The 27,630-nt window shown below is 42.5% G+C and overlaps 2 protein-coding genes across 4 annotated transcripts in view; both read left to right on the forward strand.

Annotated features, from left to right (window-relative positions):
• The first annotated feature begins 1,580 nt into the window (after positions 1-1,580).
• Positions 1,581-5,526, forward strand: LOC133953162 (histone PARylation factor 1). 2 transcript variants are annotated; one of them, XM_062386950.1, is made up of 8 exons: positions 1,581-1,671; positions 2,800-2,983; positions 3,498-3,684; positions 3,901-3,999; positions 4,218-4,371; positions 4,540-4,627; positions 4,915-5,087; positions 5,211-5,526. In XM_062386950.1, the coding sequence occupies exons 1-8, from the start codon at positions 1,633-1,635 to the stop codon at positions 5,343-5,345; spliced, it is 1,059 nt and encodes a 352-aa protein (XP_062242934.1). In that variant the 5' UTR covers positions 1,581-1,632; the 3' UTR covers positions 5,346-5,526. The 2 variants fall into 2 exon arrangements, with proteins under 2 accessions (XP_062242934.1, XP_062242935.1); XM_062386951.1 differs by having other exon boundaries at positions 2,800-2,953.
• Positions 5,527-7,895: 2,369 nt separating this feature from the next.
• Positions 7,896-27,630, forward strand: part of LOC133953473 (ankyrin-2-like) — a 75,101-nt gene continuing 55,366 nt past the window's right edge. Inside the window, exons 1-2 of one of the 2 annotated variants that reach the window (XM_062387395.1) lie at positions 7,896-8,215; positions 26,701-26,802. In XM_062387395.1, coding sequence (XP_062243379.1) covers positions 8,084-8,215; positions 26,701-26,802 — 234 coding nt within the window. In that variant the 5' untranslated portion in view covers positions 7,896-8,083. The remainder of the gene's footprint in view (positions 8,216-26,700; positions 26,803-27,630) is intronic. The other variant, XM_062387396.1, reaches the window with a different exon arrangement.

A 27,630-nucleotide genomic window follows, 5' to 3' on the forward strand; every position in this document is an offset into this window, starting at 1 on the left:
AATCATCCAGTATCTAAAAGGCAAAAATCTAAAAGTAACTTTTAAGTAAGGCTGTCAAATATATCTAGTAAAGTACAAAATATTTTCTCTGAAGTGTTTATCAAAAGCAGCATAACATGAAACGGACACACGCACATGATAATTTAATGTGTTTAGTTCTTGACAGAAATCATCAGGCGGTGTGGCCTAGTGAGTAGAGCGTCCGTTCTCCAACCAGAAGCACACGGGTTTGAATCCCACTCCTCCCATCTTTAAGCCAGAAATGTATTGATCTCTTAAAATTGGTGGGATATAATTTATTAATTGCAGATTATCTTACACTATGCAAATTTAATTTAATTAAATATAAAAAAAGGGAAAGAAATTAAAAAAAAAAAAAAAAAAAAAAAAACTGCACGCGCAATTTCTGCGCAATGGGCTTCTGCGCAGCATGTGCGCAGTGGGCTACTGCGCAGAATGTGCGCAGTAGGCTTCTGTGCAGCATGTGCGCAGTGGACTTCTGCGCAGGATGTGCAGTAGGCTTCTGCGTCCCCGGGGTTAAGAGAATGATGGTGTGACTTAATGTATTGTTTTACATTGCATGTTTCACGTCATGAGAAATCATGAGAAATCAGTCTCCTATGTCGCCTGTACCAGGTGCCGCCCCTGTCACTGATTATCTTGGCTCGCTGTCTGGCCGGTAACCAGTCGTCCGGAACGCTCCGTGAAGAAGGAGGAGGACATGTTTCTTTACTTGGAATGCGGCCACACTCTATTTCTCGGATATACAGCAGGAGCAACACTGGCATCACCTCCAGTTGGTCCGTCACTTCTCGTTATACACACACTTTCAGCTTCTTTACCCACAATACCCTGGTGCACTACGTCTCACACTACAAACTTTCCTTAAAGGGACAGGCCATACCTGCAACACAACAGCTCTCGGTCTCATATACAGATGGCAAGAGAATGCAGAGAGGGATTTTTACACACTGTCTGATAAAGATTCCGACAGTAAAGGCATGGAGTAATGATGAATAAGGTTTTCTTTAACAAGTTAAGTCTTTCATTCTCACTTTCTATGAACGTGAACTATTCATGTTTACTTGTATGAACTGAAATTTGAACTAGTTCATGAGAGGTGTAAACTTGCACAACACTGGCTACAGGCTACTAACTTTACTGCCCTAAAGTTTTCTTCCACACAACTAAAGTAAACTAAGCATCAGCCCCTGTGTGCTGGCTCGTAGGAAGATAATAGGTCGACACATAGGGAGTGGCAAGTCCATGCACGGGTTTTTAAAGTAATAAAAACCATGAATTGTATTGTATATCAGTCCTAAAATAAACCAACAGCCAGTGTGAGGATTCTAAACAGGAGTGATGTGGTTACATTTTTTTGGTTTATTATAGAAGCCGAGTGGCAGCATTCATTTACTAATTTCTTCTGTCTGTGGATTCTGGCCAGTGGGTTAAATTAAATCACAGAAGGATCACATGAAATGTGTAAACTGATAAGGAAAAAGGATTCTTCAATTGTGCAGTTAGCATCCCCTGCCTCTGGGGGGCGGTGGAGCGCTTTAAGGTGGCCCGGGGGCCGCGGCCTCACAACCTGCAGAAGAAGAGGCGGACGCAAGGACAAGAGGAAGAAACATGACAGGGCGCGCGAAAAGAAAACCCAGATCCAGTCAGGTAATGGCTCTCTGCTCGGTGGGGTCGCGGGGATGTCCGTTTGAAAACCCGGGGTTATCAGACTGAAGCGCCGCGGGCCGCCGAGCCTCGGTGTCGGGGGAGAGCAGCCTGTGTTCACCGCTGCGGGCTGAACGGCTGCAGCCGCCGTGTGTGAGCAGCAGTCAGACAACATGGCAGCCTGCAGACCTGCTCCTTCACTGGATCGGCAGTTTTTATCATAACGGTTTGATGAGCCAGAGCAGTGTGTTTGTTGTAGCGTGGTGAGCTGGCGTCACGTCTACCTCTCTTTGGTCTGCTGCAGGAAAACACGTCTTCATGAGTCGTGGTTTGCTGCCCTGTAAAACCTAAAGCCAGTGCCTGAACATTAATGAAACAAATCTATAGAAAAGTTTAAAGGTTCAGTGTGTAGGACTTATACTTGAAGTTGCATGTGTTAGCCCCCCCCCCCATCACCCACACACACACCTCACCCTCCCCTTCCAAACATGAGAGACAACCTGGGGTAAACTGCGGATGAAAAGGTGTTCAGTCTGAGCTACTGTAAGAAAAAATGGCTCCAGCCTCCATAGAGAGGATCCACTCAAGATGTAAATATAAAGTATTTATATTTAAAGGGGCCATTCTAGGGTAAAGAAAACAACAATTCGTACAATTTGGATGAGACACACTAGTGGAAACAGTTTATGTTCATTGTTCAATTTCATCCAATAGATCCCTTTCACATAAGTCTTACACAGTGGACCTTTTAAAGCCTCAACTTGTGTTTCTTGTCATGTTATAAAATACAGATCATTTAACACAGACCGTCAGGCTTCTTCATTCATAAAGTTCAGGGCAAGTTCATGACTCGATTGACGTCCAGTATTCCCCTGCATTTCTGCTTCCTGCCTTTTCGCTCTACGTTGTGTTCACTTAACGTCTGAAAGTTGTATCCATGTTGAAATGCTTTCCTTTGCTATGACTGAATCACTTTGGCTCAACTCCAATTTTTTATGATGTACTGTGATGTGGGAGATACAAAGTACCAGTTGGCTTGTTGCATTGTTGTACTGTCGCATTAGCTATAGCAAATACACCTGTCAACTTTAAATACAATGTGGCTGTTTCTCCTACGATACGTTTCTTTAGGAGTCAGGTGCAGGGAATGGAGAGTTGAAGAAAGCCCGTAGTGACGAGCCAGACGCCGCGCCGCTGTCAAAGGTCGATTCAGGGCAACGCGATGAGATGGTGCGTCTGTACAAGCTTCAAATGCCAGAAGACCTTTACCACTTCTGGGATTTCTGTAAGCAGCTTTTTCCTGATGACCCCCGTGGTAAGATCTTTACACTACCAGCAGGTCTTGTTTCAGTGCTACTGAGAGGACAGAAGGTACATCTGACATTTTATCAAATCTTCTGTATGTAGATGTAGAGTAAACAGGATGGAGCAACTGGTTTTAGTGATTCTCAGCCAATGAAAGGTCTGGATTGTGAGAAAAATACTCTGCACTAACCCATCGTCTTAGAATCTTTGGCTGATTACTGGTCTTCACGCAAGTGTCTTTGTTTGATAATGGATTTGTATTCGCCAGTTTAGCACAGATGAGCACTTTCATGGTCTGTCTAAGGTATTTATGAGTTCTGCCAGTCCATGAAAGTCAATTATCATTTATTCTATTAAAAAAAAGTTTTTGTTATTACTCAGTTTTGTTTTTTGATGATAAGTTGAAAATTTTGAAAGCTGTTGGGCAGCGATGACAAAAGACGTGATGTCATCAACTTGGCCTCTGGAAAATTGTGATGTTTAGTTAATATCTGGACTTATGTAAATTTTTTTTTTTTTTTAAGGTGCACTGAAAGAAACTCTGGGTTTGCAGCTGGTTGGTCCGTTTGACATTCTGTCTGGAGCTCACAAATGCTCAAAGAATCCTCAGCCGAACTTCCATCTTCACTGGAGGTACATTTACGACCCACCAGAGTTTCAGACCTTACTACAGGGATGTGAGGACAGCCAGCATCACATCGGCTATTTCAGGTACATCACAGTTCTTTCCCACTAGAAGCCCATGAAAGTGTTTAATCTATTCTGAGCCAGTGCTATTGTTGAAATGTTGTAACTTCCACTTGTGGACTCTTGACTTAGCCTACGAACAGTTTCCCATACCAGCTCAAGCTAGTGAGGGGTTGTTGTTACAGAAACATGAATATGATTTGCTCTGATTCATTCTCACTGGATTTTATTGTCCACCAGAGACACTCCAGACTCCCTCCCTTCGTTTGTTGGGGAGAATGAAGCCAAGAAGGGCTTCACCATAAACCAGATGGGGGACAACTTGTTTGCTGCTGTCCTGTGAGTACTAACAACCACATATTTACCTATCACCACACATAAACACTTAATATTCTTGTAATAAGTTTATGGTGCCTGATTACAAAGGTTTAACATAAATTACGATCTGTATAGGTTTTATCCAGCTGCCAGGGGCAGCTTTTTTCTATATTTTAATGTGTGGTAACAGGGCAGAATGAGTCTTACCTACTTGATTCCTTTGTTTTCTCCTGTATCAGCCTGTTTCTTCTGCGGAAGAGGAAAGAGAGGGGCAACAAGAAGGCAGGGGGAGAAGCTTTGGGAAACTTGGAGGCAAAGCTGAGAGACAGGGCAGAGACACTGGGCTTGTCTCTAGAGCAGAAAACCAAAGGCATGAAGCAGAGGGACAAGAGGGTAATTCACAGCAAATAGTATTGTTATGTATTATATAATGATTTTTCAAACTCACTGGTAACTCAACTGATTTTCACTTTATACGTTACTTTGTCCCTTGGACTGCAACTTGAAGTCAATGCAGTTGTTTTAGTTCAATACTGTCATATTTGTGTGTTTACACTCCAGGTGGTTACAAAGACGTTCCACGGTGCTGGCATCGTTGTCCCCGTAGACAAGAATGATGTAGGATACAGAGAACTTCCAGAAACAGATGGTGAGATTAAATACATATATATATATATATAATATTATAAACTGGTGATAATAAAGGTGCCTTGTACCAAATTCGTTTTTGGTGTTGTACATTTTTGTGTAATCAGTTTTATGGACTAAAAACTTGGATGTAACAGTTTTATCTCAAAAGTGGTATGACACTTGAAGCTATTTTTATTTAGTTTAAATTGGAATTCAGTCTTTCAACAGTCGACCTTCATTCCTTTTCTGTGCCTTTTATTTCAATTATTATCTGTGACTTGTTATTTTTTCCTCTTTTGTATCTAGCTGCTCTCAAAAAGATCTGCAAGGCCATTGCTGACGCGCGGAATGATGAAGAGCGCGTCAAAGCCTTTGGACCTCTCCAGGAGATTATCACGTTTGTTCAGTTTGCCAATGATGAGTGTGACTATGGAATGGGTTATGAGCTGGGAATAGACCTCTTCTGTTACGGATCCCATGTAAGTCTCAAAACCAACTCAGAACCAAATATTCTTTCCTGTGTACAAAGTATCAAAGTAATTTTGCAGTTGGGTGTTTGGAATAAATGTGTTTATTGATTTAGTTTATTTTTGTCCTGTCAGTATTTTCACAAGGTAATCAAGCAGCTCCTGCCCATGGCCTACAACTTGCTGAAACGAAATTTATTTGGGGAAATTTTGGAGGCCCACCTCTCCAGCCGTAGCCATGACAACCTGGACCAACTCTCTGCACATTAGAAACACTCCGAAGATCATTTCAGTTCTTGTTCTTATAAGCTTTTCCCACCATGTGTCTTCTGTCTGTTTGTCATTATTCATGTTTCTTGGTGGTTTTGGTGCTGCTGTCTTGACTGGAACCAGTTCAATGACATTTTGTTTGTAAAAGGTAGATGTCTAATAAAATATTTTTATATTTTTACCTGTCGACTGAATCTCAATGAACACTTAAACCAATGAGTGTACATCTACAGTAGGTTGTGCACCAGTTGGTGAACACCATACAACAGTTTTGTTTCAAGATGCGTGTAATCCAGGCAGAGTGTATTTCATGTTTTGACATATAGGTAACTTTTAAAACCGCTATTATGACACAGTTGTTTCTTTAGATTCATATCATGCATTATAGATAGAGGGCAGTGTTTCCCATAGTCAAGTTACAGTCGTTAGCCATCAACACTTATGCAAGATGCCAATTCTTTCTAGGGTTCTGTAAAAAAAGAGAACAATGTAATAACATAAGCAGTGTTGGGTTGCACCATACAGCAATCAGGATATATATATATATATATCTATCAACTTTCCAAGTGAAAAGTAATAGAAATGCTTGTATCATGCATTTTGTGAAGTTTTTCAAAAACGCACATTATATGCCTAATTTTCCCTGGACAAGTGTAAGTACAACCATAGACTGAAAAGACCGGTTACACTGTAACGATACGGACTATGATTTATACCAAGTGACATTTCCGTTGCTGTTTTTTTTTTATTCTGAACTCTTCTTCTGGATGGGAACATCATTCAGTTACACAAATGCCTCTCAAAAGGGCAATTTCTGTGTTTTACCCAGATAATTATAACATTCTTTCCCAGGTGGAAATTAGTGTTCAAATACAATACGTTAACATTCAGTTGCCTTTGAAAAGTTTATTCCTGGAAGTCCCATGCTCCAGATTTAATATGCTTTTTAAATAAATTAATGTAAAATAAGTTGACACTTTACATTTAACTATTAACTGTTTCAATTTTGTCATCCTGCACTCAGCCATTTTAGAGAAACAGTAGATTATCATAATATATGACACGAAGAAAAATGATTTCACTGTCGGCTCACACAGAAGAATCCAGATCTAAACAGTTTAACATGACTTCCTCTTTCTCCATTTCACGCTCCTCTCCTCGCGTCCTGCCTCATTTTAATATGTCTCCAAGACATTGCTATTGATTTTTTCACTGTCAGCTTCCATTAAATGTGCAGCTCAGTGAGGAGACCCAGGCCGAGGTGAGGGCGTAAGAATACTAAAGAGGGAGATTATGTAAGCTTACTTCGCTGTGCCTGCATGGGCAGTGATGATTTAACATTTAACCATTTTCCTTTTATCATTCATCAGCGTGGACCACACTGTTGATTTTCCTGTCTGGAGCCGGTACAAAATTCCAGGGTCTGCCCATTATTCCGAATCAATGCCAGAATTTAATGGACTCTTTCTTGGCCCTTGTCCCATCCTTCCACCATGTTTCATGGGAATCTTTGCTGGAGTTTTTACATAATCCTGCTGACAACAAAGAAACAAACAAATGGACAGTGTTGAAAATATAGCCTCCTTGGTGGAGATAATTAGCAGAAGTCTCTTCGATACTTTTCAAACCTCTGATTCCCCTATACCTGTCTGCTACCATATGCTGCCCTGACACATACGTGTTGTGACTGTAAATACAGGAGGTCTCTGCCTTTAACACAGTGTTTTACATTTCGTGTCACCAGGTTGGAAGAAAATCTGATGCCTTATTGAGATTGAGAAGGACGATTGTTTCCTGTTATGAACTGATGATTAAAGTCGTTTCTTTTATCACAACAAAGATCATGTGACTATTGTGTGACCATGAGAACAATCCAGGATGCCGCACATCTTTAATTTAGTAAGTATTTATGAGCCGTGAACTCAACGTCTTGAGTAGACGTTCAAACAATGCTCACTCAATGTGGAAATGATTGGTGGGTACTGTGCTGCTGCATAGGCACGGGGGGGGGCGGTGCAAAGCAAAACAGAGGAGTTCCACTGCTGGAGAATGCATTCAGGTACTATTGTTCCAATGTTTTGGTCCTGTTATATTTCTTATCAGGAGTTCTATTTTTGTAAGACATTTTGGAGCACTGTTCTGCTCAGTGGTAGGAGTTAATGAGCAAACCTTCTGTGTCAATTACGTTTATATATAAATAGTATGTTTAAAAATGACTAATAAGGACACACGTATAAAACACAGGCCTCTTCTCACTTGAATTATTGCTTTAGATCATCACAAAATAATAATGCAACTTTAACTACGGGCTGCATGTCGTATTTTTATGTGTAAATTTAAAATAAAACTGAGTTTTTCGGAATGATTAACCCAATAAAGGTGCGGTAGCATCTTCTCCCACGGTCCTTGAAGGCAGCATGGATCCTGCGGAGTTTCGGGGAAGCGCCTGTGAAGCGCGCTCCCGCTGCCACGCACGTGCACGCGCAGGCTATAGCAGCACACCGGGAGCATCCTTGAGCGGAGGAGCGCTTGTGTCTGTTTAGCTCTGACAATCTGACACAACCACTGTACCCGCCTCCATAACGTCAGGAACACACACGGACTCTGTCGCCGCAGAATGATCCCGGGCACCGGCGAGCCTTGTGCACAGTGAGGGCCCCCGCGCAGAGTACCACCTCTCACCCCGCAGAAGGAGCCTGGCTGCCCGCCTCTCCTCCAGCAGCAGCCCCCGAGACAGGATGTCAAGTAGCACGGAAGAAAGTCTGTCCAGGGGCGGCGGCTCCGACCGTGACTTGAAGATGGCCTCTTCCAGCAACACGTCCCCGGAGGGAGGACCTCCAGCGCCGCTGCAGCGTGCCCGTATACGGCAGGTGGGTGTCCCGTGTGTCCGCAGCCTCCTTCTCCGCATTGCCCGGTTCCTCCGTCCCTTCACCCCGCTGCTGATGCTGTGCGCTCCGGGGGGAGCAGGCAGAGGCGTTGGCGCACTGGTGATCTGTCTCTGATTTGCACAGAACTGGGTTTGAACGCGCTGCTGATGGAGGCAGAGCTGGGCAGAGAGGATGTTTAGACCAGTGACAGTGCGAGAAAACAGCCCAGTGGTGCCAGTTGTTAAGGCCGTCAACGTAAACAGCAGCAGGCCTGCACTGACTCCACTGGTTACTGGTACAGGCCCCACTGAGTGTTTACAACTTCTGTGCAGGTGCACTGTTTACACGGAGCGGTTCAGGGTGGGCACCCATGGGCGGCGACCAGTTTAACCTTCTACCCAGGGACATGGTGCAAGTGTAGGGGTCTCGTGAAGATGAATATGTGGTTTCTGTCATACATTGGTAGATTCATACAGTATTATGCAGTGTGTGTGTGTGTGTGGTTGTTTGTGTGTGTGTTTGTGTGTTTGTCTGTTTGTGTGTGTGTGTTTACTAAGTGCTTTCTCAGTCCACTGGGCTGGGCTGTTTTGCCAGCAAGTCCTTCTGTCCTTGAGTGAACTGAAATTCTGGTATTAAGATCTCCTCTCCTCGCCTCTCCTCGCCTCTCCTCTCCTCTCCTCTCCTCTCCTCTCCTCTCCTCTCCTCTCCTCTCCTCTCCTCTCCTCTCCTCTCCTCTTCACCTAAAATATTCATATTTCTCAGATCATGGTGCGCTTGTACAAATTAAACTAAATCCACTGTCACAACCGATATCAGCCTAATTGGAAACAAGTATGTAGTGTATTCATCCGTACGTCAGTTTTCACCAATGTATGATTTTAACAGGAAGATTAATGTTAAGTTTTACCAACCTAGATTAGATTGTGCAGTCCACTGTGTGTGTGTGTTTGAGTAAAAGTGAGTCAGAAGATGGTAGATGGGTGCTTCCTGTGTCAGTGCACTCGCTCAGGCTAATGTGATTTCAGTAATGGACTCGAGTGCCATACACACACACACACACACACACACACACTAGCACACACACACACATACACACATAGACACACACTTTTCGTCTTTTCTTCCAGGGTGGGGCCACTGAGCTCACATATTTTGATGCAATCAGAAGTTTGTGTATTATCATCTTTGAAAAATCAAACATTATTAAGTGGACACGTCATGCACTAACAGGAATAGCTGTTTGTTTTTGTCGGCGAACAGAAAAATGATGAAGTCCTGCAGGCATCTGTGATGTTTGTTCTCTGTAGTGAAAGTGTAACGGAGACTTCTTCTTAAAAGAGGTGGGGCCCCACTTTGGGCTCATCTTTGAACACAGCTGTCATCTTCATACTCTTCAATACTCAGCATTTGATCTGAATCTATGTACATGCAGAGCTTAAAGCGTCTCAGGTATCACATTGATTTGATACGCTTTTTAAAAACTTGAATAAACACGTTTTACTAACGCACCACAAATGGCACACGGTAGCATGTGTTCCTTTCGATTCACCACTAAGGTACAGAGTCGTTTTTGGCCGTGGATGGAGCTCGCTTGTTAAGGTTCCACACTAACTCAGGCACCCGGGTAGAACACGGGAATATCACTTACCACTGCAGAGACCCATGTTTAGTCCTGAGCAGCCGAGCCCCCATTAACCCCAGTGATCAATAACAAGCGGCGGCACTGATAAACAATCGTGTGATCTCTGTTACTCTACCAGTGACTCCTACTGGTTGGTCTGTCCCACTCAAGCAACAGCAACAACCAAACTGCAGGAATCATACTGGAAAACAAAAGTAGGGGTGGCGGTGTTTTGACTATGTCTTCGTCTTAAGGCCCGACACACCCACCAGGTTGCGACCAGGTTGTGCTCTGCCAGGAAAATGTGTGAGATCATCACTCAATGTACCATATACCAATAAGATGAATAAGAAGATGTGTACGTTGTATCTTCTTAGAGGATGCAACAGGAGATTCAGGAAGAACGCACATGTGCACACACTTTTAAGACAAGGTTTTATCACACAAATTATTCCAAAAGCTGTTTAGGGCCTTTATTGGCCACCTCTCAAATACAAGTCCAATATTCACCCTCTTTTGGGGGTTTGATTGAAATCTCTGATTCTAAAGCTCAATGGATGTTTCTTCACCAGATAGATACTTTGTGTGTCTGCAGTTTGGCGATGGGAAGGTGATGAAAGGGTAGGACACAGCAGGTGCATCAGAACCCTTCTTGAGTTGAGGTTGATGAGAGCAATTGGACTGAGGTAAAGTTTGTGTGCAGTCTAACTCCATCAGTGAGCTGAGAGGCTGGAAGACTTCAAAGAGCTGCAGAGTCGGATGATAAGTCGCAAATTATTCAGGCTCATCACATTTCACAACACATGCAGTCATTTCATTCAGTGTTGATGTAAAAACACACCTAATTGTTCTATAGAATGGTGTCTGTTGAGTCCAAATGACTGGTTCAAAGAAATCTACTGTCTGTTGAGTTTGTAATTTGATCCATTTAATTTGGTTTTATTTAAAATACCTTTTAATTAGTGTCTTTCCAGAGACACTCATTTCTCAGGGTCCACCGACCTTGCTGTGGAGGGTTGTTACTTTTTTCTTCGGAAGACAATGTTCAAATAGTTTTATTTGAATGTCTCCAAAATATCCTGGTTAACAGAATTAGAACATTGCATCTCAAAAACATTAAAACAATACCTTAAACACCACTTCACGAATTTCCATTTACCCTCATTGTTTTGCTTTGGCATTTGACTACCACCATTTCATAATATCTGCACAAACATACATGTACATGTTTGGATGCCATGAAAAAATGCAGCTTTCTTCGATTCTGTGGGGATGTTACTCATTCTGTGGAAGCTTTTTGACAGAAGAAATATGCAGCAAAACATGAATTGATCGTTTAGGAAAGATTCAAAGGTATGTATCTGAAGAAACTCAATGCTGGCGTATAGAGCTCGGTTCAGCAATGAGACGTGAACCAAAAAGAGAAAATGACAGAGAGACACTGTGATGCTGGGCTCTTACTTTCTGGTCTAAAAATAATTTCTGTCTCGTGTGATTGTCCCAGAGAAAAATAGATTCTTCATCGTAGCCAAGTGTCTGTGTGTCCATGTCTCTGTGCTCAGTGAACACGCGTCGCTGGGCTTTTAGAAGCTGGCGTTAAGCGATTCCTTTCGCCCCCTATCTGAACAAAACAGAGACGGTCTCATTATGTGTTAACTCCCTCAAACTGTGCCAGTCCACCTCCCAGTGGGTGAATAGTGGATACTCTCAGCTCAGTTAGCAGGGATCAGCCCAGGACTGTAGTGGATTTTATTTCCACTGCCGTCTGATATCGATCAGGGGAATCTTTGCACCTCCAGGCTTCAGTGGAGACGTGCCAGTCACTGTCAGACCCAAACGGAATCCAGCAAAATATAATGAAGGAATAAGGCTCTAGTCTTGCATCTGATGATTTCTTGTGTTTAGGACAATTAAGGCAACTTGACCTTTTTCTTACTCATTTCCTTGAACTTCATGGTTCAACCCCAACTCTCCCAGCTTTCTTTTTGTTTGTCTTCCATCTTCTTTTCTCGGCAGTCTCAATTCCTTACTGCCGGAATAAGGAGGTTTGATTCCTTACCCCAGTTTACTTCTTGGTTGTCATTTCTATTCATCTCACATTTCCCTCCACACCCCCCTCCCCTCCCGCCACCACCCCTGCGCTCCTCCTCCCCACCGCTGGTCCCAACACCGAGGTCCTGATGTACCAGGAGGTCAGATTTCACTGCAGCCGTTGACATTTCCATCTCTAGTTTTCCACCCTCTCTCTCTCCCTGCGTCTCCTCTGCCCCCCCCCCTGTGTATGCCTGTCTCGCTCTCTCCACTGGTAGGGGTATGATGGGACTCTGCAGGAAGTGAGTCTTAATGGAGCCACGGCCTTCATTGCATTACCTCTGGACAGCTGCAGCCCCAGATACACCCACACGTGATTACATCTGCCGTCCACCGCATGATGCCACATAGGACTCGTTGGAGTCTTTGTGGGAGCAGTTTTACGGGATGTATATGTACATACAGTACAAGTGCACACACCCAAACACACATACTCATCCAGCATTCAATAGCTGCATTTACTCTAGCTGTTAGAGCACTTGCTTGGCTGTAAGTGAGAGACCTGTGGATGACCGTAAGTCAACCGCTCCAGGACCTCTACTGGAGGTTACCAAATTCCATTAAGGAATAATCACTGGCGCTTGTGGAATACCTGCTTGGTACTGCAGTGTGTTTCTATGGACCATCACATTATCAGAGGACATTTGGTCTTAGTATACAGATGTTTATTTGGACATTCATTGCAGCCCTACAGTTTTCACTTGTATGAATGAAGGCAACATGAAGTATAAAGTTGTCCATCAATGGGTTGAGTAGTTGAGATATTAGTTAAATATCTTAAAATTGTAAGAAGGGCCTGTCATAAATTCCCAGAGTCAGAGTAAGATTAAGATTCGTTTATTTATACCAAAAACATGCACAGACATGCACAACACACTCATGCAATGGTAGGTAAATTTATCCTCTGGGCATTTAACCCATCTGTGTGCAGGACACACAGAGCAGTGAGCAGCCATGTACAGCGCCCGGGGAGCAGATGTTGGGGGAGTAAGGTGCCTTGCTCAGGGGCACTAGACAGGGTAGGGAGACTCTTGGTTTTTGGACAGATCAATCCAGGTTCGTCTTTTGATGAGTCCGTTCGTCAATAAGTTAACAGAAAGCAAATCTGCATCATTAACAACGTCTCCTGGTTCCATCCTCTGATATTTGAGAACTTGCAGCTTTCCCCATAATCAAATATCATCTGGAGCTGAAATCACAATGAAAAAAAATCAAAATGTGGTATAACCCGAGTGTCATCTGCTCTCTGTTGATCTGAACCATATGTTCTGTAGCATTCAATCTGAAGACTTGACTGATATATTAATAATATGCCATGAAATTCATCTTCATGTGTGGCCATATAAGGTATGAAACTCCAACAGCTCTGATGCAACATGCAAGCAACGGTCACCGTAGATGTCATCTATAGGGGTTTCCATACAGTGTAATGGTGATAGGGTGGTGAGAAATACACTGGTATTCCTGTCCCAGATCCAAACAGAGCATCAGCACTCGCCTATATTTGGTTACAAACAACATCCTGCTTGGGATACCTCATGACTAGTTGGGGTGTCCTAGTTATATGTGACACCTACTTACACTGGCCAGTCTTCTCCTGGTTAGCAGGGCGCAGATGGCTTCACTTGATGAGTCACAACTTGTCATCATCATCACGATCGTCTTCATGTTAATGTCATGCTTTCCTTACATAGAAGACAGTCTGAGCACAGAGAAAGTCTAAAGGGGACGACCCAACTGTTCAAGCCATTGAAGCCACTGGCTGCATTGAATGGCCACAGCTGCAGGATGTAATAATTATTCTAAAGACTTGATTTATAGAGCATCTTTCAAAACACTCGGACACATAGGGGAAAAAAACTGTTAAAATATGAGACAGGAAATAGAATAGTACAACACCTAAAATAAAAGAAAGGAGATTCGATTATGCAAAATTATTTAAACTGAATTGAACATTTACAAGTTACTTCAAAATAACATTTATGTGAAAGCCATTTCACATTTCAAATGATTTAAATAGGGAAATTACTAAAAAAATATCATATCCTTCCTGCACGCTTGAGCAAGAAGGATATGTCAAATCACTTTCTTGTCCTAAGATGAATCATGCTATACCTCTCATGCTGCATCGAGGGCAGGTGTTTAGCACTGGGTGTTAATTATTCATCATGGCCTTGTAACTGGGTTCCCGTCAGAGAGAAACGGAGGCAGACAGAGAGAGAGAGTGAGAGAGTGAGAGAGCGAGAGAGAGAGGAGGGTGTGGTCAGTGATCAATAGACTTCTCAGAAGCTTAGCTCACCTTTTTTTTAAGTGTGCTCTCTCTCTTGTAGCCCCCCCCCCCCCCCCCCCCCCCCCCCCCGCTGCATCTAATCATGATGGGGTTCAATAAGTGAAGGATTTCTCACAGGGAAACACGTCAAAGCTTTTCGCTGTGTTGTTGAGAATAGCTTTGCTCATAGCACTCACCCTTAAACACAAACTCACACAAACATACCCACACACACACAAACACAAATACACACACACACACATACAGAGTGCAGTACCTTGTAAAAGACACAGTAATGCCAGTTTTTTTTACCAGGGTCATTCATTAAACCTACATTTACTACAACACTTAGGTCACTTAACATTGAAGATGTTTCGTGTGCACCAACTCAAACTCATCTGGTTTGCTTCTAACCCAAACTAGGACTGTAAAGAGTGACTCATAATTACATGTTTATATTCAAAGACTTTATATGAAAAATTTACCCCACTTCTCACTTGATTTTTAACCTCAGTTAATATTTTCCTGAGGTGTTCGTGGTCTCATTTTGCTAGTTTAAATAATAATAAAATAATAATAATAATACATTTTATTTATAAGGCACTCTTTTAATCCGAGAATCTCAGAGTGCCACAAGTACATAGTAAAAAAAATCAAAAATCAAAGTCCTTAAAACTCAAACTCAAAGTAAGAACGCCTTTTTGAATAAAAAGGTTTTTAGACCAGTCTTAAAAGAGTCCAGGGTCTGTGTTGCCCTCAGGTGGTCAGGGAGACCGTTCCATAGGCGGGGCGCTGCTGAGCAAAAGGCCCGGTCGCCCATGGTGCGGAGCATGGTGTTGGGAACCCGACACCAAATGCAGCCTGATGTCCTTTTTGTAAATGATGGTTCCATGTAGATTCAAATAGACGATAAAGTATGGGACGTGTGATTGATAGCTTGTACTTTCCAATGGGTGCAGCTAAACCAAGATGGCGCTGGTCAGAAGGGCCAACTCCGGGCTTGAAAAAAGAACAGCATTTCACAAACCCAGTGGGTGACGTCAGGGTGGGTTACTACTCACATCTGTTTCCTCTTCTCTGAGTTATTCTCTCACTCTTTTATTATATGTGTGTCTGTCTGACTAATTATCTGCCTGGTTACATCTCTCTCTCCCTCTGACAGCGTCTCACAGCATCACACAGCATCCCTGGTACGACTGTGATGCAGCAAATTGTAGGTCACACGCTTCATTACTCATTATACGTTCAACCGGAAAAATGTGACGTCACTTTCTGCCTCAAAATGCTTCGTCATCTGACGCTACATGAGATAATCCAGTGAGTGGAAATACCTTCTCCCATCGTTTAAGCAACGCTAAAAGTGTTGCAGCTTCCTCCCACAGATATACGGATTTGGATTAGGTTAATTGGAGACTCTTAATTATTTGGAGGTGTGAATAGTGAATGTCTTTGTATGTTGGCCTGTGATTCTTTGTGACCAGTCTAGTCAAGGCTGTACCCTGTGGTGTACCTGACTCTTTTGCCCAAAGTCAGCTGGGAATGGCTCCAATTAACTCCCCCCCGCTTCCCTTTAAAGGATAACTGGTCTAGATGGATGGATGGGTATTCTAACTGCACACAACAGGGAGAGCGGTTGCTCTGTTTGTGGTCCGGAGAATAATCTGATTTAAGAAATGACGATTTGGGCCATTTGCTTCCATGTATCCACGGTATCTTTTTTTTTTTGTTAATATAGTTTTCTCTGGTATCCAGACACCGTGTGCTTAAAACTCAGTTTGGGGTTTTATGGGAAATAAATCTCATAACTCACCCAACATCTATCTGACCCACAGTTCAAGGTTAGCTACTTAATTAGCCAAATTAATGTCTCGTAGCTGAGAACTTAGTGTTGCGCTAATCTCTCTCATGACTGTGCCTGTATCCACATCCACCATATTGAATGGCTTAGATATTTACCATTTACCAGTGCATTGAACATTCCCCATCAATGATGCTGCTGTGGTTTCCCTGGTATAAGGTAGTTTATTTCCCACTGCGCCCGGGGCCTCTCTGTCATCTCATTACCAGGAACGACAAACTGACGTCATGTGTTCCCGAGGAACTTGGGCAGCACTTTAAAGAGGAAAAGAGGGAAAGCCCTAAATTAGTTGGACGGCCATTAGGCAGTCGACTTCACACCAACACTCCTGTATCATATAGAGGAGGCGGATATTGATGGTGGTAGCAGGCTTTAAATCCCCACCCCACTAGTTGTAACTTATAAACCCATAAAATGTAATGTAAACCCACTGTCACTTGCAGTAAGTGGACAATAAATTTATAAATATAACGGGTGGCTTTCCCTGCATATCTGGTCAGAGAGATTGTTTGAGAGTCCTCCTATTTTTCTTCTCACAACAAGCCGTGGGCCTAATGGAGCAAAAAGCAAACCCTGCAAGCAATCTGTTAATATGGTGCTGGTGTCTGTGTGTAAGGCTGCTGCTTGTCTGTGTACGGAAATGGGCAGCGTTGTTAGAAAGCTAGCAACACCGAAGGATGAATGGAGCAGCTCGTTGCTGCTTCTAGTCCAGCAGGGTGTGGTCTTCTCGACTTTCTCTGTGACTACTTGAAGGTTAAATGTCCCATCAGGACTCTGTCTGGTCCCTCCCAGCTCATTTCAGACCCACAGACCCCTGGCTCAGTGCCGTTACTCCCTGTGCTTGGGTGTGGTCTTATCTGGATCCTGAACCGTCTGCAACGCCCGCTCTCTATTAAATTTGACACTGTGATTGGAAGACGGAAAGGGAGAGAGAGAGAGAAAGAGAAAGAGAGGGAGATCATGTGTTGTGTATTTTACAGCTATGACCTTTCTTCAGCAGTAAAAAAAGGCTGCAATATGACTTGACATTTAAATCATATCTCTGAGCCGAGGCATCACTGTCTCTTCTCTGGGTCTTGATAATTTTTTGTCTCAGCGAAGGAATATTTTTTTTACATACTAGCAGTTTAGCCATGGCCAATGTTGGCCCCGACCTATGTTAATTACGGCATGTTATCTATTTGAGTGCAGAAAAACAGCGACTTTTGAAAAATGGAAACGTCTGTTCTTATTGCTCATTGTGTTTTTAGTATCACATGTTTGTGACACAGCTCACTGCTGTAGTGAAGACTGTGAATCTCATGTTACAAACACACCACTCACATTAAGATCCTCTCCAATGGGCAGCATACCGTAGAAATCTGTGCTTTAAAGTAGCGCTGCAATATCATTAATTATGGTAATATAATTTTCAATATGACAAAGGTTCAATATATATCGATATGCAGGTTACTGGTTGTGCAAGCACAGTGTGGAGGCATATCACCTAATTGATCTACCTCCGATTTATTACATGTTTTGTTCTGTATAAAGTGTCAGTCTCTGCTCATAAATAAGAGTTCAAAACCACAACTTCCCCTCAGGAGCGAAAATCAATCTTAACACAAAAACTGGATAGAATATTTTTATATCCCATGTCACAGTCATGTGATGCAGGGTTCAGCTGCAGTCCAGAGTTAACTTCCCGAAGGGCAAAGGATGTGAGAGTGTGTGTGTGTGTGTGTGTGTGTGTGTGTGTGTGTGTGTGTGTGTGTGTGTGTGTGTGTGTGTGTGTGTGTGTGTGTGTGTGTGTGTGTGTGTGTGTGTGTGCGTGCGTGCGTGTGTGTGTGTGCGTGCGTGCGTGCTTGCGTGTGTGTGTTTGCAATCGTGCCTGTACATAATCTGAGCCTGTGGGCACTGCAGACCTCCTGCTGTTGTCTTGAGTGCATATTGAACAGAAACGTTGCTTCACCTCTCTGGACTTGTCTTTATTATGAAGCCAGCGTCTGAAATGATGCAAAGTGCAAAGTGTAAGTAACTACAGAGGCCTGAGCTTTCTTTGGAAGAGAGGATGTGCAGAGAAGTTGGCAATGCTCGCCTGCATCTTTGGACTGCGTCTAGCGGCCTTTAGAAGAACCCACTCAGTGATGCACTTGTTTTGATCGCAGTGGAAGATGTATTAGAGTATGGAAAGCCTCTGGGTCTCTGGTTTCATCCTCCAGTTATCTCTTCTGTTGAAGAAGGAGGGAATCTGGGCTACTGCTTTATTTCTGCACAGGAAGACTTTTCAATTACTCACTTACCAGGTTAACATTACGCATAATGCATCACTTAAACCAAGCAGCACTAATGTAAACTAGCATTTCCCCGAATGAGGAGCAGTTGGGACGGGGTCGAAAAATTGTTGTTGATGAAAAATGCATGAGCTTCTCCAATTCTAAATGAGTCACCTGAAAACAGACAGATCCTTCCTCCATTAAGATGCATTATACACTGCCAGACACTCATCACTGGCATAACTCCGAGAGTCAGCACTGTGGCTCCATTAGCAGGCAGACGGATCATAAACAGCAACGACAACAGCAACAACCAAAACAACCACACCGATAATGACCAAAACAAACACGAGCAGAGAGAGAAGAGTAGAAAAAACAAGCCAGGGGTCGTGTTTGTTTAAGCCCATTAACAAGTAACACACTTTGCTATACACTCAAATGCAGAGGTCTTCAACAGGGGGTCCGCAACCTTTTTGGTTGATAGACAATTTTTTATATATTTTTTTCAACCAATTCATTTCAGACAAATTTAAATGTATTTAATTACACGTTAACATGCATTCAGCATATTGTAGTGAACGCATAAATAGAAGCAGAAGATGTTATCTTTCAGTCAGAAATGCACACACTGCAGCTCCTATACCTTGCACATGTTTCAAATAAAAACATGGATATATAAACCTGTGTATTGTTTGAATAGCTTAGTATTAAATGCACAATAACAGAGTAGCTATGTTTATAGATGGCACTAGGCCCAGTTCAATCTAAAACACAATTTTATACAATATTTATACTATGGAGGTCCCAGCTCCATCTCTCCACCAGTCTGGGGATCCTTGGCCTGAAAAACGTTGATACCCCTGGTCAAATGCATATTAAAGATCAATCAATTAATTTTAATTGACTGAGAAAGTAACACTTCTTTTGCTTGGTCGTTTACTTGATGTTGGTATCTTTGAATATCATAAAGTGTGTGTGTGTGTGTCTGTGTGTGTGTGTGTGTGCGTGTGTGCGTGTGTGTGTGTATGTGTGTGTGTGTGTGTGTGTGCGCATGAAGAGGCACGTGCAGGGATCCATGTGCTGATTTCTGCGTCTCTCATATCTGTCTATCATCAAGTCCTAATGGCTCATATAAAAGCTTCTGGATCTATAAAATGGATAGCAGACCATTAACCCCTCCCCATCTGGGAGATCTGCTAAACCAGTAAGAAACAAGAGACTCACATCAACTCTCTTTGGACAACGCCCCCCCCCCCCCACCCCACTCCCTGATGTAATCTGAAACCCAAATTGAGAAACACATACACACACACACTTCCTCAGATTCTAATGTTTTCCTCTAATCCTCATTACCTTGGACGGGTGATGGAGAGCATCAGCAGGGGTCATCGATCAGGTTTTGCTGATGCATAGACGTACAAAAATGTCACAGTATTGATATAAAGCAAAAACTGCGTGAGAACATACACAGTTAAGTGTAGAAAAACTGTTTGAGGATCAGCTAACATGCTAATCAATACACTTACAGTTAAATCTGAGACTCAAGAAGTCAGACAATGCAGAAGCTGTTGGTAGACGTTTAGATTTGCTTGCACTTTATTGTTTGTAAAGGTTTCAGTGCTTTAGTCTTGCAAAGCACTAAAAGTGAAACATACAGACCTGCAGACATTTCAATTTTAACCTGTATTTTATGCTGTTTTGTTTGCCCTAATTAAAAGCAGTGCCTGTTGAGTGACATGCATATACCGTACTGTATATGGCTTTACTATCATATTAGTTATTCCTCTTTTCATATTTTATATTTATCCATTTCTCTCTTTCATGTCGTCCAGCATTCTATTAGTTTCCTCATTTCAGATTTATGAGATTTACGATTTCCTCAGTTCCCTTTAATATTGTCTTGCCTCGTGTGGGTTGGGGGTTAGGGCCCTTGTGGTTATTGCTGTTATTGCTTTTCAATGTAATGCACATTTTGTTTATTTTTTTTTAATGAAAAGTGCTAAAAACACCTTTAAAACTTGATAAAATGTTGAAGATACTTAACAATGAAATGCACTTTTGTATCATTAGTTTTAAATGTCTTTATTTTAAAGTAATCATAAGAAGTAAGGTCAGATGAGGAGTTTTAATTCACAGTAATCGCCGCTATTATTGCTCCCTCCTTACCTCTTCTCACTGAACTAAACCCAATATTTGTAGCTGATGCCTTGAGAAATCCATGTTCTCTCTGTAACCAGTAGAGGGTGCTAGAGGAGCAGAGAACAGAGAGGCTTGTTACTTCAAACAGCAGGACCTTCCGGAAACTGAATGAAGCACTCAGGCTGAATGCACCGGAGTTGAACGCTTTAGAGGCACCATTACAGTGTGTGGTGATTCAGCAGATCTGTCGCATTCATTATCAGTAGTAGAGAGAAAAAATGCTGATGTTGTTGTTTGTGACTGAGATGAAGGAAACGGATCAGGCAAAATGTGTGAACGGAAATAGAGGTGTGAGATAGTGGCCCTGTCCCTGGTGCTGAAATGTCAAGCTCCTAACGTTCTCAGCAGTGACAGTGAGAGACCTTGACATCCGTCTGCTGGTAGCGGACACACACACACACACACACACACACACACACACACACACACACACACACACACACACAAGCTGTCAAATCATATTCCATCAGCCACCATCAGTTCTCTGGCTGCAGTGCAGTTGAGATTCGGGCTGACCCACTTTTTCACCACGCAGGGGGAAGCCTGTAACTTGCAGGTGATTGGAAGCCACTGTTCTGTGCTCGCTGGTCCCCCTCTGGACTAAGTGGAGTGTCCCGTCTTCTCCGCTTTCTCACAGAAGGACAGACTGTACCCTCCTTCATCATGCTTCTCTTCCTCACCTCTCTTCTTACTGTCTTCATAATTTATTGTTTTAATTTATTCCATAATTAACTCGCTTGTATTTATCCTTTATTGCATCCTTCACCACATGCTCTTTCCATCCAAAACCTCTCTATGTTACATTTTTACATGTTTATATATAAAAATAGATATATGTATTGTTAACTAATCTTGAAGGCAACTGGTGCAAAAAGACAGAAATGAAGAAAGTGTTTTGGGATATACATAAAGCCGAGGCCCCCATCCATCTGACCTCTCTAATATTGATTGCTCCAGCATACTTAAGTAAGAATTGTGTAACACATTGGTCCTTTGTTCATGATGCCAGCAGCTGTCAAATTTATTGTGACGGTATCAGATCAAGATATCAAGATTACCTATGTTGTCATTGACACAAGACAAGTTCACAGTAGAATGAAATTACCATCCAGCTCAAGAATGTGATCTAAAGTCAAAGAATACTAATATCAAGAAGTAAAAGAATAAATGCACATGTTAATGCTCATAAAAAAAAATTAGAAAAAACCCTATTTATCTTGTTTATCTCACTGGAAAATTTGACACAAAATATTTTACTTATTCCCTCGTTTGCTCGGCCTGCCCTCGACTAGTAATCCATCCCATGCTCCCCCCTCCTCACCCATTAACGGTTCCCTCTCCTCATGTGTCACTCAGTGGTATATAGACAGTAGCTGTAGCAGTCAGCTGGCTGTTGGCATGCAGCCTCCTAAACCCCTTACACAACACACTCCTTCCTGTGACTGTAGCTCACATACACTCATTAACAGTCAAATGCATGCACGTGCACATGCCACACAAAAGGACCAACACACACACACACACACACACACACTCACACAAATACACACACACACACACGCTTTATAGTTACATCTGTTCATCTGGGGTTTTGAGTGGGGTTTTCATGTGCATCTGGACTGGGTGGTTCCCCGTGGGTATTTGTGTGTGTGAGTGGTTGGGTCTTACGTTCGTCACTCACTCATCCTTTTTCTGTTCATCATCTCCTGCCCTGTTTCATGTTTGCACACACGAATGTGACTTTCATGTTGGATGTGTGGACCTTTGTGAGAATATGAGCATCCAGTAGCGGTTCCCTGGCCTAATGCGGAGATGACTCCAAGATAAGAAATCGGAAGAAGAGGATAAAGGGAAGCATAATCAAGTCACCTGTCTGTTTCCAGATGATCATCTTTGGAGCTAAAATACCTCTTTAGCAAGTTTTTGTTTATTTTATATAATTTTGTGTTTTTAGTTGAAGTGTTTGGGTGAACACTTGAAGTCAGCAGGATAATTAAGGTGCTTGTCAGGAAAGTAATTAACAAAGTAAAACTTAGGCACCTTGTAAAATATTTCTTTGAGACGATCAGAGGTGGAAAAGTGAGGTCATGGCTCACGCTGCAGCCCACCTGAAGAAAGCTCGAGACCTCGAGCAACATCCAGAGTACGCCGCTCTTCAGAAAGCCAGGGAGAGGAGGAGGCGGCAGCGGGAAAGAGCTGAGCGAAAGCGGCTGGTAAAACAAAATCAGATTCACTCATAATTTGTTTTGTGCTGTGCTTACTACCATTACGACTTTGTGTGTATGTGGTCGACCTTTCATGCTGGTGCAGCTGCTGTCCCATTGTCCACTTACATGGATTATCGTGTAACAGGAGAAGGATGGATGATGGTGAAGTGGGTGATAGATATGGACTCAAGTTCAGTGGGACTTTACATGTAGGTGGTATTGGACCTTTTATAATGTACCTAATCTTATTTGAAATAAAACTCATCTGAAAAAGTCACATATTTATCAAAGCTAAAGAAATAGTTTGTTCCTTAGAGTTTTTATTTCCTCAAGGGAATATAAGTAAAAGTATAACATGTCTGATCCGTTCTTATCTTAACCTTAAGCATCTAACCCTTTAACACGTGGTTTTGAGCTGTATTTTTCAATGTCACCTGAAATATCACTGTCTGATGAAGCACCAATTATTTAGTTTATAGGCATGTTATCTCTAGCACTAATAATGGTGAATAAATAATTGACTCACTGTTAAGATCAGCTTCAAGCCATTAAACCCCAAAAACTTTTGGGTTGCCAGATTGTGGGAAATCAGCCTTCGAAATGGCTCTTTGTAGTCACTTGTATTCATGAGGCAGACCCCTCACACCGTTTAGTCTGTAGTTGTATGCCAGTAAATTATTATACTAGGGCTCCATCCTCATCCAGTGGTAGTGTGTGAGTATATTTGGTTGTTTAATACTGACAATGGTTTGAAAAGAAACAACAAGTATTTAAACGCTTCTTCTGATGAGATCTCTGTAATACTCCATTCAGTGTCAGCATGAACGTAGACACAGTCCAGTGTATAATCCAGTAGCTTTCATCCCAGGACCGACTGCAGGTCAATCTAAACAAATCCTGCACAGAACACAGATTACAGCTGGTTTCCAATCAATCCAATCTCTGTTAGTGCAGTGTGCTTGGCGGAGAGATGAATGAGACAGCCGGGAAAGCACAAATGACTCCAAACCTGACACAAAGACACACACACACACACACACACACACACACACACACACACACACACTCAGACATAATACTGATATTAACTACAAAACTTGAGGCAGACATTTGTGAAATCAGTGCCTAGTAATTGTGGCTTTACTAGACTGCAGAGTTGTCTTCAGATGTGTCAGTCAGTTGACAATTCTGCTTACGTTTATGACAGAGGGTCAATTGTTTACATCAAAGAGGCATTTTAACAAGTTATGAACCAGTATTTGGAATATTAGCTCAGATAAAACATTCTGACCCACGGGTACATGAACTAACATTCTCCAAATTCCTCTTATGATGAACCAAGGAATCTGTGTGAGGTTGTAAAGTTAGTGACATTTGACCCGACTACTGTGTCCGGGCTCCTGCTTGTATCACTCCATCATGAGCCTCAGCGTTCCTGGAGAGCACCGCAGGCCAAGCGCTCTCCCTCCAGCCCGGAACCCAGCTGTCGTTCACCCCACCCTGGACACACTCAGCAGGGACTGGTGTCTTCTTGATAAAATGGAGAATGGGGAAAGGTAAAAATAGCCACGGCGGAGACACAGTAAGGGTTAAATGTTTATGGTGGCAGTTGTTCTTCCCCGGACAGAGCAGAGAGAAAGACTGGGCCTCGGCTCTCGCACCAAGACAGAGCCAGAAGTATGTGAAGCTGAGGAGTTTGGGCTGGGCAAAGGGATACAAGTGCACAGAGAGGGGATGTTGTGGTGGTTATAGGGAAGTGAGTGAGATTTGTGGTGGCATTAATCAAGTTTGGACCGAAGACAAGAACACATTTGATAGGTTGTCAGATTGCTTGATGCAGCCAAACGACCGGAAGCGAGCTGGAGAGGCTTTTATCCGAGGACACAAACTGAGAAACTACGAGCACTGGGCTTTACTGGACCGTACAACACCAGAGAGTCTTAAAGTGAGAGAGGAAAGACCCCTGTTTTAGGAAGTAACCATGGGAAATGCAGCAACGTGTGAGGCGTGTGGATCAGATAGAGCGTTAAGGACCACTGGGAGTGACAGGAGTTTCTACAAACACTCTGACTACTACGGATCTGCTGACTCTGGATCTGAAGTTGATGACTCACTGGTAAGAAGTGGAGAAGGAGGCACAAGGTTCGGATGACGTTTTTAGTTTGCTACATGTGCTGCCGGTACATCAAAGAATAATTCAAGAATAATTTCTTTGCAGGTGATGTTGTGGTATGTGTGTGTGTGTCTGTGTGTGTCTTTGTGTGTTTTTCTGACTGTGTGTGTGTGTGTGTGTGTGTGTGTGTGTGTGTGAGGAGACATCTCATAGGGTGTTTGACCCTTGGCCCTACTCAGCCATACAACATGGAGTTTGTGCTGATCCTGCCAGTCAGCAGCAACATGTCTGACTTACATGTTCTGTCTTAACCTCATCAGAGTTAAAGAGTTAAATCCTTGTCAACACAGTCAAACTTATACACTCAGTTCTCCTCTGCTGAAATCGTTTGAGTCATTACTTTAGCACAAGTGTCAATAAATCCCTTCTATCATTCTGTCAGTTGTGAGGATTTGCTGCTTTTCTTAGTTTGAAGGGACAATAAACTGAATAACTTGAGGTTTTGAGTGTTGTTCATACAAAACAGTGTTTTTATGCGCATTAATTTGAGCTCTTGGGGGCATTTAATACTTAAAAAACACAAAAAGAACAAGAGAATAACAGATACATTTTTAGTGCATCTGTTCAGCATACAAATAAAAACAATCATGCAAAACTGTACATTTTTATAAAACTTTTAAATTTGGTTGTGGTCTCACTAAGCTCTCAGTTTTTATAAAAATAACTCTTCTATTTTAAAATAGTAAAAACTCTAGACATGCTCCTCTTGCAGCGCTGAGGTATTTGGTGGATTTGAAATGTGCTCGAAAAGAATATTCTTCATCATATTGTTGTTTTACAGTCAGATTTTATTTTTATCTCTAAAAGCTGTTGGACTCTAAACTGTCATTCTTTGCTGGATGTATATTTCTGGTTACCACTGTGATTTATGTTACAGTAAATACTTTGAGGAGGGCTCAGGTTGTCTTGAAGAGAGTTAAAAGCTGAAATTGAATCCAGGTCAGAGGATGAGGCCCCCCGAGACGTTACATACAGAACTAGGTCAACATTGTCCAGGAGTTTAGTGTGAAACTTTTAACTTTAAATTCACTGAGTCATTATGCATTAATGCAACACAACATAATAGCTTGTGTGTGTGTGTGTGTGTGTGTGTGTGTTGTAGCCTTGATGTCTGGTGGTTACATTTTGAAAAAGTCTGCTCAGTCAAATTATTGATAGAAGAAGTTCTGACTTCTGAATTTTAGCCAAAACATACTTCATCCATGTCTCTAAAGAAACTTTAAAATAATGAAATGGCAAAAGCTCTTTTGAGCGCTATTAAACACAAGGGAGATATTTTGTTTGTATGTGCTTGGTAAAATATACACCACATGTGAGAGTATACCAAAAGTAGACCTGAAACCTAATGAAACTAAAGCCTAATTGAACACTACATACAACATTTTATTAATGTGGAGGTGCAGTTGTTGGGTGGGCCCATTTCTGCCTTTATTTGACAGAAAAGACCAAATGTGAATGGGCTGCAAGCCAGAGTTGAACCTGCTACAGAGGACTGTAGTATCAATACATGGGGTAGCAGTGTCTAGTGTTTCTGTGTGGAGTTTGGATGTTCTCCCTGTTTCTGCATGATTTTTCTCCAGGTATTCCGGCTTTCTCCCACAGTCCAAATTCATGCAGATTGGGGTTTGATTAATTTGAGACTCTAATTGTCCATAGGTGTGAAGATGAGTGTGACAAGTTGTTCTTCTTGCACAATGTCAACTGGGATTAGCTCCTCATCCTCTGCGATACTTAAAGAATAAGCGGTATAGTTAATAGATACAAAAAGAAAATATATACTCTAATATTAGTCTTCATTCTGTCTCATCCCTCTAGTCGGACAGTAACACCAGTTTCCTTCGAGCTGCCCGGGCGGGAAACATCGACAAAGTCCTTGAACTCCTGAAAAATGGAGTAGATATCAGCACTTGTAACCAGGTAAGAAAAAACCTCCTCCCACCAGAGCCTGTGCCAAAGAATCAACATTATTCTTTTAGAAAATGTACAGTAATCCATTAGCATTATGTTCCTTCATGTAGCAAACCTGTGTTGCCCATACCTCCAGATGTCAGAGAGCCTTTGTCTGTAAACTGCATTCATTGTTTAAATGCTGGGAACAGTCATGGTTGAGTTATTCACACACAGGGACTGTGTCAGAGTTGTGTCTTGGAATGGGGGGAGCGGCATTTTTCAACATGTCGCTGTGAAAGTGTGTTACAGCTTGAGTCATGTAGCTTTGTGTCTAGGCCGAATCTCCACACACACAAGAAAGTTCGTAAAGTGACACATCATGTATAAATCATCACTGATGTGTCACTGTTTGTGGCAGACAAACATGTGTTAACACAACATCACAGCCCCTCCCCTCCCTCCGACACACCCATTCTTGCCTCCCATCTCGGCTGCACTTGAAGGTTCCCCCCTGACAGCTGCTCTCACCCCCCCACACACCCACCCACCCACCCTCACATTCCATTGCGCAGAAGACATGGCCTCCTACAGGTCTTTGCCAGAGCCCCCCCCCCCCCCTGGCCCATCTATGTCATCTACACGTGATTTACAGCATTTACAGTCACAATTTAGGAAGATGCAGAACTTCTCTACGTGACTCTGTGCTCATCGCCAGCGCCTCGTAGTTTCTGATGTGTCATTGCTCTTGGCCTAAACTAGTAGCTGTTTATACGCCTGGTTGGCAGACAGGAATCTCCAACTGCTCACACATACCACTTATTTGTTTTCATGGACAGCATGACTTTTATTTTCTGC

Source organism: Platichthys flesus, chromosome 5, assembly GCF_949316205.1.
Source record: "Platichthys flesus chromosome 5, fPlaFle2.1, whole genome shotgun sequence".
Lineage (NCBI taxonomy): Eukaryota > Metazoa > Chordata > Actinopteri > Pleuronectiformes > Pleuronectidae > Platichthys > Platichthys flesus.